This window comes from Tetrahymena thermophila (genome assembly GCF_000189635.1).
Source record: "Tetrahymena thermophila SB210 genomic scaffold scf_8254688, whole genome shotgun sequence".
In the NCBI taxonomy this organism is placed as follows: domain Eukaryota; phylum Ciliophora; class Oligohymenophorea; order Hymenostomatida; family Tetrahymenidae; genus Tetrahymena; species Tetrahymena thermophila.
Genome location: NW_002476454.1, coordinates 116,188 through 132,470, shown reverse-complemented (window position 1 = coordinate 132,470; position 16,283 = coordinate 116,188). Strand labels below are relative to the sequence as shown.

The window sequence follows — 16,283 nt, the reverse complement described above, 5'->3', positions numbered from 1 at the left end:
AAATTTTTTCATTATATTTTTGAATATTTTTTTAATTTCATAAACTCTCACAACTCCTACTTTTGAAAAATTCTATTAGTTATTAAAGCCAAATTCTTTTTAAATTATGCTTTATTTTTTTACTAAAATTTCTTTTATTTTTATCTCATTATAAAATATTTCTAAATATTATTACAATTTAAATGTATCTAGCTAATAAATTAGTAAATGAAAGCTTCAGACTTATCCCTCTATTTATTAGTCAACATAAACCTCACTTCAAAAAATATTACTTAACAAATGCTAATTTTAAAATATTCAAAATTTATATTTTTAATTATATAACAATAAAAATCAAATAATATTTGGATGATGAAATTTAAAAATTATCTTTTTGTATTAAGCGCAATTATAATATTGTAAAACATAAATAGAATCTTGTAAATTTAGTTTTTAAATAAATTTTCTTTTTTAACAAACTTATATTTTAATTTAAATTTTAAAGTTAAAGCTAGCATTTCTTTATAAAAAAGCATATAAGTGTTACATATAAATAAATACATCATTCATAATGTTCACCAGTTATATGCTTTTGAATAGCCATATCTAAATCAAATAAATATAAATCATTAAAACTCATGTTATGCCTATCACCTGCAAAAATTAAAAGCTAGTTTTAACGGACAATACAGCAAGCATGGCCGTCTCTAGCACAAGGTTTCTTCCCTACAACTATACTCTTTTCTTTTTCAAAAGATATTGGTGGTAGCTTTATATTCATAGCTTGAAGTGTAAATGATTTATTTAAACTTTAACTTTTTTTATTTTATATTGTAGCTTCATTAAATTTGCTATTGTAAGTACTACTACCATTTAACATAAATGTATTTTTTGATTAATTTCCAATTTAATATAAAGAAGTCTTTAAAGCTGCTGTCATAGGAGAATCGCTTCTGGAATATAGTGTTTCCATTTGCTTAGAATGCTTATTTAATAAGTTTTAAGTTTATTTTATTGGTGATAATTTATCACTTGCTAGGGCAATTTCAAATGTTGAAAGAAAGTGCTACTTTTTTATTTAAAAATCTTTTTATTTTTATTCCTTTACATATTTTCCAAATTAACCATATGTATTCTTCATATCTCCTCTTTAAACTATATCATATGTGTATTAATGTTTTTAAATTTTTGAATTTTAAACCTCTTACAAATTGTCATTATGACTAATTAAGCTCTATTATCTTCTAAACTAGCTCTTTCTATTAGTATTTTATATATATGAATCATTTTTTTATGAATTATGAGTTAAATAACTATCAGCTCTTTTTAAACTATATCTTATGCTGTTACTTCTAGAGTCGTTGCTATCATTCTGTATACGGAGCTAATTTTTCATTTTATGTTTATTTAAAGGCGATTCTGCATATAAAAAATTAGAATCTGTATGAACTTAAATCCATCTGTTCTGAATTACATCGTATGCTTAAATATCATTAAGTTCTTAAGTCATATTATACATACCTCCAAATATAAAAATATAATTTTTATAAGTTACACTCTGATGTCCACTTCTGCTCTAAAATATTATTAAATAAATTGAAATTTTTAAAAAAACTAAATTTTTATTGAATTATTTATAAAATATTTTTTTGACTTAAAATTTATTTTAAATTGAATTTAAATTATTTTTGTAATTAATTAATTGAATTATATTTAGTACAGATGGAATTTCTCGTTCAGGATTTATCTACTACCAAATAATATTCCCCTGCTAATCAGCTTTTGATAAATTTAAGCACCAAAGATCATTTAGTCTGGTATCTTCGTTTTAGCCACCAAAAACAAAAACATAATCATTGTATAAGCTTAAACTAGCTCCTGATCTTTTAGTAATTTGTTTTGATGGAGATAAATTTGGTTAAATAATTCTCCAAGAAAAATTAATTAAATTAAAAGAATAGAGCTAATTAGAATATCCTGATTAAGTAGAGTAACCGCCAAATATGTACATCTCATTTTTGTACATAAAAGCATTGTGAGAATACAATTAAGGAATTAAAATTTATTTGTTATTATTTTTAATAATATTCCACTAGTTTTATTAAATGTTGAATTCATATAGATCATTCACTCTAACAGTCTAATAATTACTTGTCTAACCTCCAAATAAGTAGATTTTATCTTAAAAGCTAATAAGAGAATGTCTTCTACGTGTTCCTATAATCAAATAACAAAATTAAATTATAAATCAATTTCCATTCTAAGTATATGAAAAGCAAGCTATTAAAAAATAAATGCTGTAAATAATTTTCCTTTTAAAAAAATCCTTTATTTAACATACCAGGATTTAATGATGATTTTGTGGTAATAATTTCCCAATCATATTTGTCATTATGGTTTTGCAATTTTAGTCTTGCAAATAAGGAACTCATGGTTTCATTATTTTCATAACCTCCATAAGTGTATAAGCTAATTATTATTTTTTGTAAAATTTCTTATTGATTTAAAAATACAAAATAAAATACTAATCTCCATTTATGCAAATCGCATGATAAGAACGACTTTCCAAATTCTTTCCTGACACTTTAATTTCTTACCATCTTCTATCTAGATTATCTATCTTATCAATAGGAGTATTTAGTGATATTTATTTTCTTTTAATATCTTAAATGGGGGTTAATTGCTCTATAGACTCCCCCTACTAAGCCTACTAATGTAAATTTTTTTACATTTCAAAAATAAATGTATATATATTATAAATCTTAATTAATTTGTTAAGTATTTATTACTATTTCTTCTTATAATAAATAATTAATTTACAAAATAGTATAATATTCTTAAATTAAAATTATGTTCTCTGTCAATTTAGCAATATAAACTCTGATTACAAATAAATACTTTATTTACATTTACTAACACTCATTTTTTTAATATAAAAAATTTCGCCAATTTTAGTTAAATTCATATAATTTTTCAAATATTTTATAATATTGATTTTATTTCTAAATATCAAAGCTTAAGTATGAATTTTAAATTAAATAAAAAATAAACAGTGATGTAAATTTAAATTTTTAAAATAGAATTGTTTAATTATCAAAATAATTTTATAAGTAATTAAAAATTTGCTAATTTACAGAAATTAGTTTTTATTTCTTAAAAATACAAAAATTTATCCTGTATTTTATCTAGATCCATTTAAATATTTTTATGTAGTAATATTTATTGTATCTCCAGAAATTGCTAATTTAATAGTTAGGATACTCTATTATTTTCCACAATTTAAATTAGAAATTAAAAAATTTTTTTATTGTTAATAAAACAATATATAAATAAAATTAAAGAAAAACATAAATAAATTAATGATAAATCAAATAAATTCACCTTAACCTATTTTATAATAACCATTTGAGAGACACTTAATACCATTTTACAAAATGTGTTTTTCTAAATTTTTTAAATTTTGGAATATATTAAATTTCAACTATAAATTCTCGAGATTTTGTGTAATATCAAAAATATCTATAGGTTTAGTTTCGTGCTCTTAAAGTCTATTTTATAGATAAATTCTTGAAAAAATAATAAACAATACATTTTACAGAGACTTAGAAATGAAAATTAAAAGAGATAATTTCAGATTAATAAAATGAACTAAAATTCTTAGTAATTATTTGATATTGAAGAATTAAAAATAAATTCTCTGTTTTATAATTTCCTAAAAATAAAAAATAAATATATTTTGTGTAATACCTATTCAAGACAATCTTTAAGTAAAAAATAAGTTTATTACTTTTAAAAAAAATTTTTTAAAAGAATTTATCAATTAAAATTATTAATTTTAATAATTATTTCAATATTTATTGTTTTAATTTATCATATAAATGTTACAAATTATAATTTAAATTTATTTTAACTGAATAATTTTGAAAGATAAATATAATTTATTATTTAATGAATGAATGATACTCATTTCATTGGCAAATAAGAATTCAAATTTTTACTGAATCTTGTATTTGCAGCAAAATAATAATTGATAAAGATCTTTTATTATAAATAATAATTTAAATTAATTAAAACTAAAATTTTACAGAAGATTTTTTAATTTTTTAAAATGAAAGCTAAAAATACTAAATTTAAGTAGTAAACTAAATAAAATAAAACTTTTAACTCTTAGCAATAATAAAATAATGGTATAGATGCTTAGCAGTAAATATCTTTATAAGAAACAGAGGTGATAGCTTAAGCTTAAGAAGAATATTTAAATGATATATAAGAATAGGATTATTAGTAAAGCTAATAAAATTAATAATATGATGCGATAGATTTGTAGGAAAAAACAAATTATTTATATTATGAGAGAATAAAAGAAATGTAAAGAAATTTAGGTATTAATTGAATAAACTTTTAATCGTACATTTCTAAATAAGTAACAAATTAATTTGAATAGACTTGAATGAAGACAATAAATCATTAGAATTGAGATAGATAGAATTAGAAGAAATGTATATTGGAAAATTAAGGGAATAGAGATAAAGGGTATTTAAATAATTATAAAAAGATTTATAAAAATCTAAAATTTAAATAATTATTATATTTAAGATGGAATAAATTAAACTAGAATTTGAAAAGAAGTAAAAATATATAAACGAACTAGAAAGAAAAGTAGCGTAATATGACTGTAATTTATAAAATAACTTATAAGTTAAATATGAGTTATTTTTATTTTAAAATAGATATGGAAGAATAGTATAACTAGATAAAGAAAAAACTAAATGATTCGTTAACTGTATCTGAAGATTCAGTTTTTGAAATATCAAAATTAAAAAAAGAAATTCAAATACTAGAGCAAAAAGTTGATAGGTAAAAAAAATATACATAAATAAATAAATAAATGAAGAAATTTAATAATTTTTTTTGTAATTTATTACTTTATATAGATTTAAAAATGAGATATCTGAGAAAGACTTAAGGATATAACATTTGTATTAGGATTAAATGATGTATTTAGTAATTTTTATTTTTTGGTGATTGGTTATTAAAAAAAATATGATGATTTCTTTTCTCAAAAGAAATAGGGCAGTGAAGTATAAGAATAGATAGAGAAATTTAAACAAAAGCTTATAGAAAATGAAACACAGTTTCATTTGCAATTAGAATAAAAAAATTTACAAATGCAACAACTGATTGAAGAAAATAACATTTATACACAAAAAAAGATAGATACTGATTCTTTAATTTATGAAATAGAGATTTTAAAAACTTAAAACGCTGAGTTAGAAAGAGAAATTAAAAAGTTTACAGATATGTATTAACATGAAAAGAAATAAGTAAGTAACTTTTAAGTTTGATATTTCTAATATAAATTTAAACTCATAAAATAGAAAGAAGAGGCTATGAATAAATTAGAAAAACTAAGTTCTTCGAATAACTTGGACATTGAAAAAAACTAGAAGAATTAATAATAGTATTTAAAGCTAATTAATGAATTGCAAGAGGAATTAGATAAGCATAACTAATTACTGAGTATGATAATATTAAATTAAAAATGCATTAATAAAAAATATAACATATTATAGAAAAGTAAGAAGAGACCATTTCAGAATTCCGTAAAATGAAGCAGTAAGATGAAAGAAAGCTATTGATGATAACTACAGAAATGGATTTATTTTAAAAAGAAATTGAAAAATTAACTTTATCTAAAAAGTAATTAACTTATCAACAATTATTTCTTATAATAAAATTAAATGTATTAATTAATGTTTCTTATGAAAGATAACAAAGGGATGAGTTGTTACAATATAAATTTATAGTAGAGCAAAAAGACAATGAGTTGAAGTCTTTAAAGGCATCTAACTAAGAACTAAAAGCTAAAATTATGCAATTTAGTGACAATTCTATTTACGAAAATAGAATTAAAAAGGATCTAAATAAGGTTTATAAAATATTTATTTTCAAATTCAAAAAAAAAAAAAAAAATATTCAATTAAAAAAGATAAAGGAAGATCTGATATAAGCAAGAAGCCTATAAATAGACAAATATAATGAGAATTATTGTTCAAATGAAATTAATCAACAATAATTCGTATAAAATAATCAACTTGACTTATAAAATTAGTGAGAAATATTTTATATTTTTTAATTTATTTTTTACAAAATCATCAAAAAATATTACAAGCATCCTCTTTTTCATTGCCTTTTTCATCTATTTTTTCTTTATTTTGATGGCTTTCGACATATTCTTCCTCATCACTCTCTGATGATTAATCTAATTCTTTTTCTGCATCAAAATACTAAAATTAATTTAATTTTTAAACAATTTCCCCATCCTAAGCACTTTCTTGACCTATTGCGTCTCTATTTTAGAGATTTGAACTTTATAAGCTAAAAAATAAATAAATAAACAGTAGATTTAATTAATTTATTTAATACTTAAAAACTTCAATTGGTTTCACTTTTTGTGTTAAATTGTTATCAGATTTAATAGTTGGAATGGTTTATCCGTCGTTGCTTTGAATATCAGGTTAATTCATTAGTAGTATATGAGAGTCTCTTAAGTTTTGATTAGTTTGTAAATTCTAAATAGATTATTACAACACTGAAGAAACTCCCTAATATGCCTATTTTCCATAAACTACGTCTTCTATCATTTTCTCTCTTTAATAAATAGTTGACTTATCATAATACTAAAAATATTTTCTTGAAGCTTCGTTAAGATACAATAAATATTATTCACTGTTTTACTAAGATTCAACCATTTCTGTCAGTTGGTTCTCTAGCTTTATAACATAATTTAGATATATATTATCTATTTATTACATTTCTATTATAAATAAAATCATACAAAAGCTCTTGTTTCGTTTAAAGAGCTCATAGTAAGCTCAAATTAATTCTATCTATCTTCGAAAGTCTTTTTTTCAACTTAATGTTCTTTTTTCATACCTTCTAGCTCTTAAAATTCTTTTTACACCTATAAATTTTGATTTCTTATTTAATAAATGACATTTTAAAATAATTTCAAATTATACCTATTCAAAATACAAAACTTTTATCCTTATTTCCTAACTGATTATCCAACACTCATTAATATTTTTTATGAACTAAAATAGCTTTTCCAGCTAAGCTTTTTATTTTTTCTTTAAATAAGGTTTAGCAAGAAATTCATCCTACTTACTTAAAATTTCAGCTGCTATAAATGACTGATCTCTAGTCATCTTTGATGATTTTTTATACAACAATCTTTAAATAAAATCTTCAATAGCGTTTCTTCTAAATACTTATTATTTAAAATTTTCCCAAAAATAATCTTCTTTATAATTTCCATAAAGAGCTATTGTGCACCATAAAAAAACTAAATTTAAAGAGTCGTCTATATCAGGTATGCTGATAGAGCCTATTTATTTATTTATAAATTGATTCGATAGATAAAGAGATTATACCTAAAAAATTTTTATACCTAATAGCATAGGTTCAAATCCCTCTGATAAACTTATTCTTTCATTTTCTAATTCATGCATATCTTCAAACATTGCATCTAATTCTACTTCTTATATGTTTATATTGTTATACTTTTTTTGATTCGTAGTTTCTTTTAATTGCGCTTCCATTTTTCTAAGCTTTTCACTTATCTATTTTACAGAAAAGAATTTTAAAACGTATAGAATGTAAGATATTTTATACTTCATTAAGTTCTTTTTTCTGACTTTCTTCATACTATCTTATCATTTCAATCAAGTTAAACAAATCTATTCCAATAACGTAAAGGTCATCAATCTAAAATTGAATAAGATCATAAATGAAATCATTAATAATAAAAAAAGTTTACATATTATGAAAAGAAATTTATATCTTTATGTATCATGAGTGAGTGAAAATCTTTAACTTTATCATTAGTGCTTTCTGATGTAAGAATAGCTGATTTAATGTCTTGTGATTGATCTAATTTTATTGGTACATATTCACGTAGTTTAAAATACTATTTATTTATAAGGATAATGCAATTTTAAGCAACATAAATAATATAAACAATATTTATACTTCTCTATCAAAGCTTTGTTGTGAAATATTTAGATGTGATTCGTCATCAGAAATATCAATTTTATTATTTATAAAATTTATTTTCATTTGTATATTTATAGTTTTTATATAAGCTAACTCAAAATATAGAATTGAAATTTAATTAATGTAATTAATTATTCAATTTTTTGTTTGATAGAAATAAATCAAAAATATTTTTTATATCTTTTAAAAATTACAAATCAATTTCTATTTAAACTTTAATTAACTTAAATTATAAAATAATTTTAAACATTCCTAGATTATTATACTTGTTAATAATACAATTGTGTCTATAATTTAACTTTTTATGTAAACTCATTTATTTTAATTATAAATAAAAATATTAACGAATACTTTGAAGCTTAAATTTAGAAACAAATAAATCTTAGCAAATAAGGCTAATTTAGAATTTAAAATAATCATTTTATTTGTTAATATTTTTTTAGTTTTTACTTTTAAATATTTAATTTAATTCTATCATATTATATAAAAAAATTATATTCAAGCAAACTTAACAAAAAAACAAATATTATATATTAAACGAATAATTTATTACTTTATATTTGTAATATAATCAATCACCTTAATGTGCTTTAGCTGGGGTTTTTATAGCAATTAGTTGTCATACATTTTTGCAGATCTAAATATTGTTAGGTTTTAGAAAAATTCAAACTTTTTTCTGCATTTTAATAAAAAGCATTCACACATGTGCTTATAACTTACTTTAAATCATCATCAGTTTTAAAAGATACATTTTTACATAATGATGGAGCCAATATTTCGCTTTATTATCCTATAAATACGTTCAGATCTGTTTATTATTGGCTGCAATGTTAAAGCTTGCATGATTGTAAAGTACCACCTTAGTATTAAGCAGGTGGACCACAGTTATTAATTTTGCAGATTTTCTATTTTCTTATGGAATCAGTATTTGAGCAATCATCAGCGCAAGCAGTTTGCTAAGTGAAGATAGAATGCGAAAACAAATTATTTGGGATAGCGTATTTAGTTTAACAATTTTAAAGACAATCTTTAAGCTAGTTATTTTCATCATCTGTTAAGATAGAATTACAGTCTGAGCATGTCTAAGACTGGGCATTGCTCAAATAAATTTGACAAGCGAAGCTAACAATAACAAGATAAACAAAATATTTCATTCAATTTCTAAAATAATCTTATCTTGAAAAAAAAAATTATATTCAACTAATTTAAAAACAAATTTTTACTTCTAATTAATTATAATTTGGAATTCATGGAATTGAAATAAAGAATATGATTATGGAAATATTTGTTTAGTTATAAAATTCTGAATATTTAATGGTAGTTGTTAAATTTGATATATTTAATTAATAATAAATTTGTTGTATTTTCATGAATTCAAAAACAAAGACAAATAAATATATATATATTAAAGTAAATATGCTATTTAAATTATTTTAATGAAATAAAAAAAAATTATTTCGTAAAATGAATTTTTTAAAATTCTGAAATTTTTTATTTTAATATATTAATTTTAGATAAATAACATTGCATTTTATTATAAAGTTAACTTTGTTTTTATATGACTAATTACTTTAATTATTATAATAACACGTTTAATTCAATAACCTTCATCTTCAAAATAATTTTTTATTCTTGCTAACAAATCTTCCTTAATTTTATTTGGAACGGTATTTCTTCCTATTATTTTTAATTTTGAACGAATAAATGATTTGTTTCTTATTCATTCTAAATGATACCTCTTTCTACTAACTCATTAACTAATTCATCAATTGTAACTTTTTCAAGACCTTTCTTTCTAATTAGTTCTTTTTAAAAAACACTTTATTTTTACCTTTTATCTGGTTTAGAAGAATTTATTTACCTTTGCAATATTTTTTCAAATCATCTTTCCAACCAGACTCTATTAATTTCTATCTAAGATAGTCCTCTAATCTATTTTATTTTCAAAAATGGATGATCAATTAAATATAATTTAATGAATAATTTATTGATTAAAAGTATTAAAAAATTTAAATAAATACCTTTATTCTTCTCCGCCTTCTATGAGTTTTTTCTCAAGAGCTATTTTACGAGATGCTACATATGTATCTGCCCTTTAACTAATAAAAAACATCAACAAAAACAAAAAAACCTAAAACTAATATTACTTCATTATTTAATAATTCTTTATGATTTAATTTTTTGATAATATCTAAAAATTTTTATTAAAATTTTTTATAACAAACAACATTGAGTAGAAAATTAATAAATTAAATATTTTTTAAATAAAATCAATATTGAAAAACTGTTAAAATTATTTCATATAAATTGAATTGTGATTAATAATTATTATTATTTTCTTAAAAATAGTTATTTAAATTAATGCAATTAATTACATTTTTAATTTGTAAGCCAATTCAATTAATCCAATTTTTTCTATAAATAAAAAATAGTTAAAGCTAGAATTTTTTTTTTAAATTTAATTTATTCAATAAAATACTCTTAAAAAAATTATTTACTCTTCTTTAATGACCAAACTTATTGTAAGTTTTTATTTTCTGTAAATGATAAACATTTCTAATTAAATAAATATTTATTCTTTCCCTCTGCAAACATAAAGTATAATTTAGGTAGTCTATGAAATTTTAAATTACATCAAATTTCCTTAATAATTTAAATGTACGTCTTTAGTATTTTTAATAATAAAATTATAGTGTTAATGAGTAACTGATTCAAAAATTGAACATTTTATAAGTAATTATTTTTGTAAAAATAAAAATATCTAAAATACGATGTAAAGATTAAAAATAGCTATAAAAAGTGTGTGATTGCTAATAAATATTCATAATTCTTAAATTATAAATCATCACCAATTATATTTGATTTTTGTGTCAGCATATTTAAAGTATATAGATAGAATAAAAAAAATATAAATTTTTCATAGAAAGTTTATAAATAAGGATTCATAGTAAATAATTTTTACTTTTTTCTTAATTAATTAATTGTTAACACATAAATTGAGTATATCATTAAATTAAAATGCAACCAAATGTATTAAATTAAAAATAAGATAATAATAGTAATAATATTAAATAAGAAGCACTTAATAAAGCGTTTATTTAAAAAAGGACTTTAATGCAAAAAAATATTGACTTTCATATGAGAAAGTCAGGAGTCAAAGCTTCTTTTGAACGTGGATAATAATCTCAAATGCTTTTATTTGAGTCATTTAAGACGCGTAATTAATATGAAAATGAAAGTGTAGATGATGTAGAAACATTTACTATTGATTAGAATAGAAACAACATTTTGGATTAAGAGAGGGCTTTTTAACCTTCAAAACAAAGGTTAAACTAGCTTCGATTTCCTTTTTCATAATCTTAAAATTGCTTTGAAGAAGTAAATAAATTTACAGCAGATCAAGAAGTTAAAAACTTGTAAAATTAAGAAATACCTGCAGCATCTTAAGAAAGTAAAAATAAATACAAAAAGGAATCAGAGTCTAATTCTTCTCTTTAAAGTTCAAGCAAATAGTCTAATGAACCAAAGAGTTAAAATGTCAATAAAAATGAAGATAAAGAAGATAATAAAATAACTGTAAACCCAGATAGGAGCCCAATTCCTAAAAGTATGCTCTATAGTCGTCGTGGTTCTAGAAGAATTCCTGGAGCTATGAACGTTAGTGGAGCCTTCGCGAGAGAAAGCGTTCTTAACACAACAAATAACCATGCAAAAGATTTTACAAATGATAATAAAGGAAATTAATTGATAGGCCATAAAAGTGGTTTTTTTTTTGCTCTCAAAATGAAATAGTATGCTAGTCATTTAGTATCAAAATTATAGAGTAGGAGATACAATAATTTAAGAGCTCGACACTTACAGTTCTTTAATGATAAAACTATAGTTCCAAACGAATAAACAGGAGTATTTAAAAATTCATCAAATGATGATGACTCTGATGAACATGAAATAACATCTTCCTTAAATTTAACAAAGAAAATATCGTTTTTCCTCAAAAGTGTTTATGTAAAGCTTTTCTCAGAATAGATGAAACATTATTTTTAACGTATACCACTGTTTTTACCATCACATACGTTAAAATTGTTATGGGATTCACTCAACATGTTAAGTATTTCTTACTATTTAATTTTCTTTCCTTTAAGAATTGCTTTTGGTTTGGGATATGAAGATTCTATTTCAAGCTATTTTGCTTTAGGAGTTTTGATTTTAGATATTCTTGTTTATCTTAATACAGGTTTTTATGATAAAGGTGCTTTAATTACAGATAGAATATAAATTTTTATCCATTACTTAGATTCTCGTTTTTTTACTGATCTTTTAAGTATGGTACCTTTTGTAGTATATAATATTTCCTCACCTGATAGCAACTTTTTATCAGATCCGTATAAATTTTTAGAAAGTATTATTTCTCTACTATTTTTAGTTAGGGTTAATCATCTTGGTTAAATTAAAAAAAAAATTGAAGAAAGATTCTATCAAAACAAAACTCTAACCCACATCATATCATTGTTTACATTACTGGCTACTGCTTTGTATATAGCTCATCTGTTTTCTTGTGTGTGGATCATTATAGCAGAATTCAGATTATCTACATAAAATACATGGATGCAACTAGCAAAAGTTGATTAGGAAACTTGGATAATCTAATATCTTTATAGCTTATATTTTTTAATTATTACAATGACTACTGTAGGATATGGTGATATTAGACCATAAAATGATATAGAACATTTAGTGATTATAATTATTGTATTAATTAGTAGTGGTGTTTTTTCGTTTAGCATCAATAGAATAGGTAAATATTCCTTTAAAATTGATTAATATCTCTAAAACTCTAACTATCATTTTCTAGTTTAATACAGTATGCAAAATTAATTTTTTAACAAAATACCATGTCAAATTATTTTAATAAAAATAAATTTTTTCTGTATTGAATTTGTAAGAGATTAAATTTGTATTAAAGGCAGTTTTCAATTAAAAATTAAAAACTCTTACAATTTAAAACTACTATTTAAAAATAATGCTAAAAAATAAAAAATTGAAATTACGAAAAACAAATTAAGAAGGAAATTTGACAAAAAATAAAAATTTCTATTTGGTTTTAAGTTTAAATTAAATAAATGTAATTAACATTTATTAAGTTTATAATCATTCAATAGTTTACCAAATTTACTACTAGTAATCAAATTTTAATAATTGGAAAAAATTATCTTTTTTTAATTAAAATTTTAAGATATTTATTATGAATAATAAAGGTACTATTGTGTCACAAATGTCTTTTGAAAAAGAGAAATTAAAAGAAACTTTATAAGTTATCAATAACTACATGAATAAGAAGAATATTAATATGAGCTTGCAGTAGTAGATTAGAGAATATCTCGAGTACTATTTAAAAGAATCAATTATGAATGATAATGAAACTGAAGATAAAATCATCGACATGCTTAGCGAACCACTTAAAAGATCCTTAATGATTGAAGCAAATAAAATTGCTTTGAAGGACTCACCAATTTTTCGCAACAATTTTTCTGAATCAACTATTTCGAAAACTGTATCTCTTATTTAAGAATTGAGATGTACACCTGAAGAAATACTTTTTTATGAAGGAGATATTGATGATAGTGCTATATTTTTTGTCTAGTAAGGAAAGGTAGAATTATTTATTGATTCATATAAGAGTAATGGTGAGCCTGTAATTACTTCTCTTAAAGTATTTTCTAAAGGTTCGAGTTTTGGAGAAACCAGTTTTTTCACTGGTGCTCCAAGAGGCATAAGCATCAGGAGTATTGATTTTACTACTTTACTTATGATAAAAAGACAGGAATTTTTAAATGTACTGAAAGAAAATGCTGAAGACTATGAAAATTTTTGCAAAATAAGAGATAAGATTATTTTTTACAAGAATTTTGATGATCTTGGAATAAAATGCATTAGTTGTAATAACAAAAACCACTTTTTAAATGATTGCCCTTTTATTCATTATGTAGCAGATAAAGAAAAGGTAATTTTTAAATATTTAATTAAAAATAATAAAATTTTATTTTATTCAAAAAGATTATAAAAATACACTAATTACCATCATAGAATGAAAGGTCAAAAACAATACCAAATAAAGAAGAAATAGAATTACATAAACTAACTAAATATAACACTTTAGGAAACTTAGATGATGTACTAAATTATTTAGGGGCTTTCCTTGAAAATATGAAAAGCTATTTAGAGAAATAAGACTGGTATGATGGAAATTTAGAAGATGAAGAAGAATATGAAATTTATAATTAATATGATGATGACGAAGAAGATGAAGAGGAAGATAAAAATTAGGAAACGGATATACCTGATATCAATCTCAAATATTTATATCAATAAAAAGACCCTCAACAAAATGAAATTAATAGGCATGAATAATATTTAAATCAAAATAGTTTAACGCATCCATCCGCAATAAAAGAAAATTCTTTTGTTCCTAGCTAAAATCTTGAAAAAATGTCATATAAGAAAGATGATAATCAATTCTTACAAAATCCTCCTCAGAATGTTGGAGAAACGCACTCTTATAAAGGATATCGGTAATATAATAACTTAGAAGTAGAAGGGTAAAGAGAAAGAGCTTCTTCAAATTTAGGTTTAAACGAATTATCTTTAACTCCATCTGGTTTGGTTCTCAATCTAATTAACCCAAATCCTGGAAATATTAGAGAAAGCAGCTAAAAACAAGAAAATAAAAAAAGAAGCGCATCAAATTCAAATTTGAATGTTAATCTAAATCCTAGCAATCCATAAATTCTCTACAAAAGCACAACGCTTAATGATGATTATAATTAGCAAGTTAATCCCTCAGCTAGTAACATTATTCCCACTCCCATACTATCATCGCTTCAGAATACTAATTCCATAAACCCTCTAAATAGCACTCCTATAAAAGAATCAACTAATAATTATTCTATAAAATAATCATCTTTGGCTCGAGCTAATTCTCTAGTTCGAAGAAATACGAAAAGAAAAAACACTGAAAAAACAGCAAGATCAACTCATAAAAGGAAAAGCACCAAAAAAACAATAGATTCAAAAATGAATATTCAAGCCAGTACGAGTAGCTACCAAAACGATAGAAAGCCATATAAAAAGCTTACTATTATAAGAAAAGGATTTTAAGAAAATTAAATATAAAATACGTTACTTGCTTTGCAAGGCATGGAGAATATCCTGCTTTAAAATAAGTCAAATTCAAATTCTAATGAATTTGATATGATGAAAAATTTCGAAATCTATTTTCCACATAATAATGTTGATGTTGTTATCTTCTAAATAAGAAAAAAAAATCCTCATCTTTATGCTAAATCTAAATCGTTTGTTAAATCTCCAACTAAAAAATTATTTGGAGCTATGACTATGAATTCTCAACACAATCGTATGAGTAAAATGGACATGGTTTTACAAAAATTCTTATAATCTGAACTTGAAGATGAGAAAGATAAAGAATCGCTAGTATCTGCTTCTCGATAAAAAAGTTAGACATTTGTAACACATAAGACGGATCATTTTAAAACTCCAAAATAAAGTGATTGGCAATCAAGAAATACAAGAATTAATGATAAGAAAGCCTCATATAATAACTCTCATAATGATATTCTAGAGTTGTAAGGTAGTCCAATTCCTAATAAAACGAGAGCTAAATCTATGAAAACTATACATCAAAATAGTGCAAATAACTAAGATAACTATTCTCGTGTATTAAATAATTAGAATGAAGATGCTAATTCTTTATAGCATACATTACATCATGATGATATATATTTAGAACCCTTAGAAAAGTAACAATAAACTTTCACACATGTTTAAATTGGTGGGTAGCAAAGTAGTATGATTTCTAGTAAAGTGAATAGTCATAATTAAATACTAATTGAAGAGAGTTCTCCTAAAAAAAATGTTAGCTTTTAGGAGAACAACTTTAGAGGAAGTAATTTAAATATTTGAATAATTAATGTAATTTATTTTATAAATAAAATAAATGATCAAAATATTGTAAATAAATGTTAAATATTATTTAAAATATTATTCGATAACAAATTAATTTATATAAATTAATTTACAAATCAATACTTTTATATTTAGTTTAATTTTTCAAATTTTTTTATTTATCAAAAAACTCTTCCTCATAATAATTGCAACTATCTAAAAAGCTAAATGCTTTTCAGTCTTTAAATTTTCATTCAATCGGTTTAATGTTATGATTAAACGGAAGGGTG

General features: G+C 22.0%; 6 protein-coding genes across 6 annotated transcripts; 2 read left to right on the top strand and 4 right to left on the bottom strand. All coding sequences in view use genetic code 6, as the record gives it.

The window, feature by feature from the left end:
* Nucleotides 1–541: 541 nt before the first annotated feature.
* On the bottom strand, nt 542–2,773 carry TTHERM_00295960 (kelch motif protein; the record flags this gene model as incomplete). The annotated part of the gene is made up of 4 exons (XM_001013228.4): nt 2,505–2,773; nt 2,321–2,448; nt 1,700–2,196; nt 542–1,555 (listed from the first exon to the last, which is right to left on the bottom strand). The coding sequence occupies exons 1-4, from the start codon at nt 2,708–2,710 to the stop codon at nt 542–544; spliced, it is 1,845 nt and encodes a 614-aa protein (XP_001013228.4). The 5' UTR covers nt 2,711–2,773.
* Nucleotides 2,774–4,087: 1,314 nt separating this feature from the next.
* On the top strand, nt 4,088–6,094 carry TTHERM_00295970 (hypothetical protein; the record flags this gene model as incomplete). The annotated part of the gene is made up of 10 exons (XM_001013229.2): nt 4,088–4,361; nt 4,424–4,512; nt 4,576–4,654; nt 4,710–4,836; nt 4,914–4,983; nt 5,046–5,303; nt 5,358–5,499; nt 5,553–5,679; nt 5,749–5,908; nt 5,969–6,094. 10 exons carry the CDS (start codon nt 4,088–4,090, stop codon nt 6,092–6,094), a joined length of 1,452 nt encoding a protein of 483 aa, XP_001013229.2.
* Nucleotides 6,095–6,134: 40 nt separating this feature from the next.
* Nucleotides 6,135–8,097, bottom strand: TTHERM_00295980 (hypothetical protein; the record flags this gene model as incomplete). The annotated part of the gene is made up of 8 exons (XM_001013230.2): nt 6,135–6,357; nt 6,406–6,752; nt 6,818–6,943; nt 7,002–7,366; nt 7,430–7,601; nt 7,654–7,746; nt 7,799–7,948; nt 8,011–8,097. 8 exons carry the CDS (start codon nt 8,095–8,097, stop codon nt 6,135–6,137), a joined length of 1,563 nt encoding a protein of 520 aa, XP_001013230.2.
* A 512-nt stretch (nt 8,098–8,609) lies between these two features.
* On the bottom strand, nt 8,610–9,188 carry TTHERM_00295990 (hypothetical protein; the record flags this gene model as incomplete). Its single annotated transcript, XM_001013231.2, has 1 exon — nt 8,610–9,188. The coding sequence occupies one exon, from the start codon at nt 9,186–9,188 to the stop codon at nt 8,610–8,612; it is 579 nt and encodes a 192-aa protein (XP_001013231.2).
* Nucleotides 9,189–9,631: 443 nt separating this feature from the next.
* On the bottom strand, nt 9,632–10,186 carry TTHERM_000295989 (enhancer of yellow 2 transcription factor-like protein; the record flags this gene model as incomplete). Its single annotated transcript, XM_012796881.1, has 5 exons — nt 9,632–9,711; nt 9,771–9,839; nt 9,896–9,966; nt 10,056–10,133; nt 10,182–10,186. 5 exons carry the CDS (start codon nt 10,184–10,186, stop codon nt 9,632–9,634), a joined length of 303 nt encoding a protein of 100 aa, XP_012652335.1.
* An 866-nt stretch (nt 10,187–11,052) lies between these two features.
* TTHERM_00296000 (cation channel family protein) lies at nt 11,053–16,011 on the top strand (the record flags this gene model as incomplete). The annotated part of the gene is made up of 3 exons (XM_001013232.2): nt 11,053–12,829; nt 13,290–14,035; nt 14,089–16,011. 3 exons carry the CDS (start codon nt 11,053–11,055, stop codon nt 16,009–16,011), a joined length of 4,446 nt encoding a protein of 1,481 aa, XP_001013232.2.
* Nucleotides 16,012–16,283: the final 272 nt, after the last annotated feature.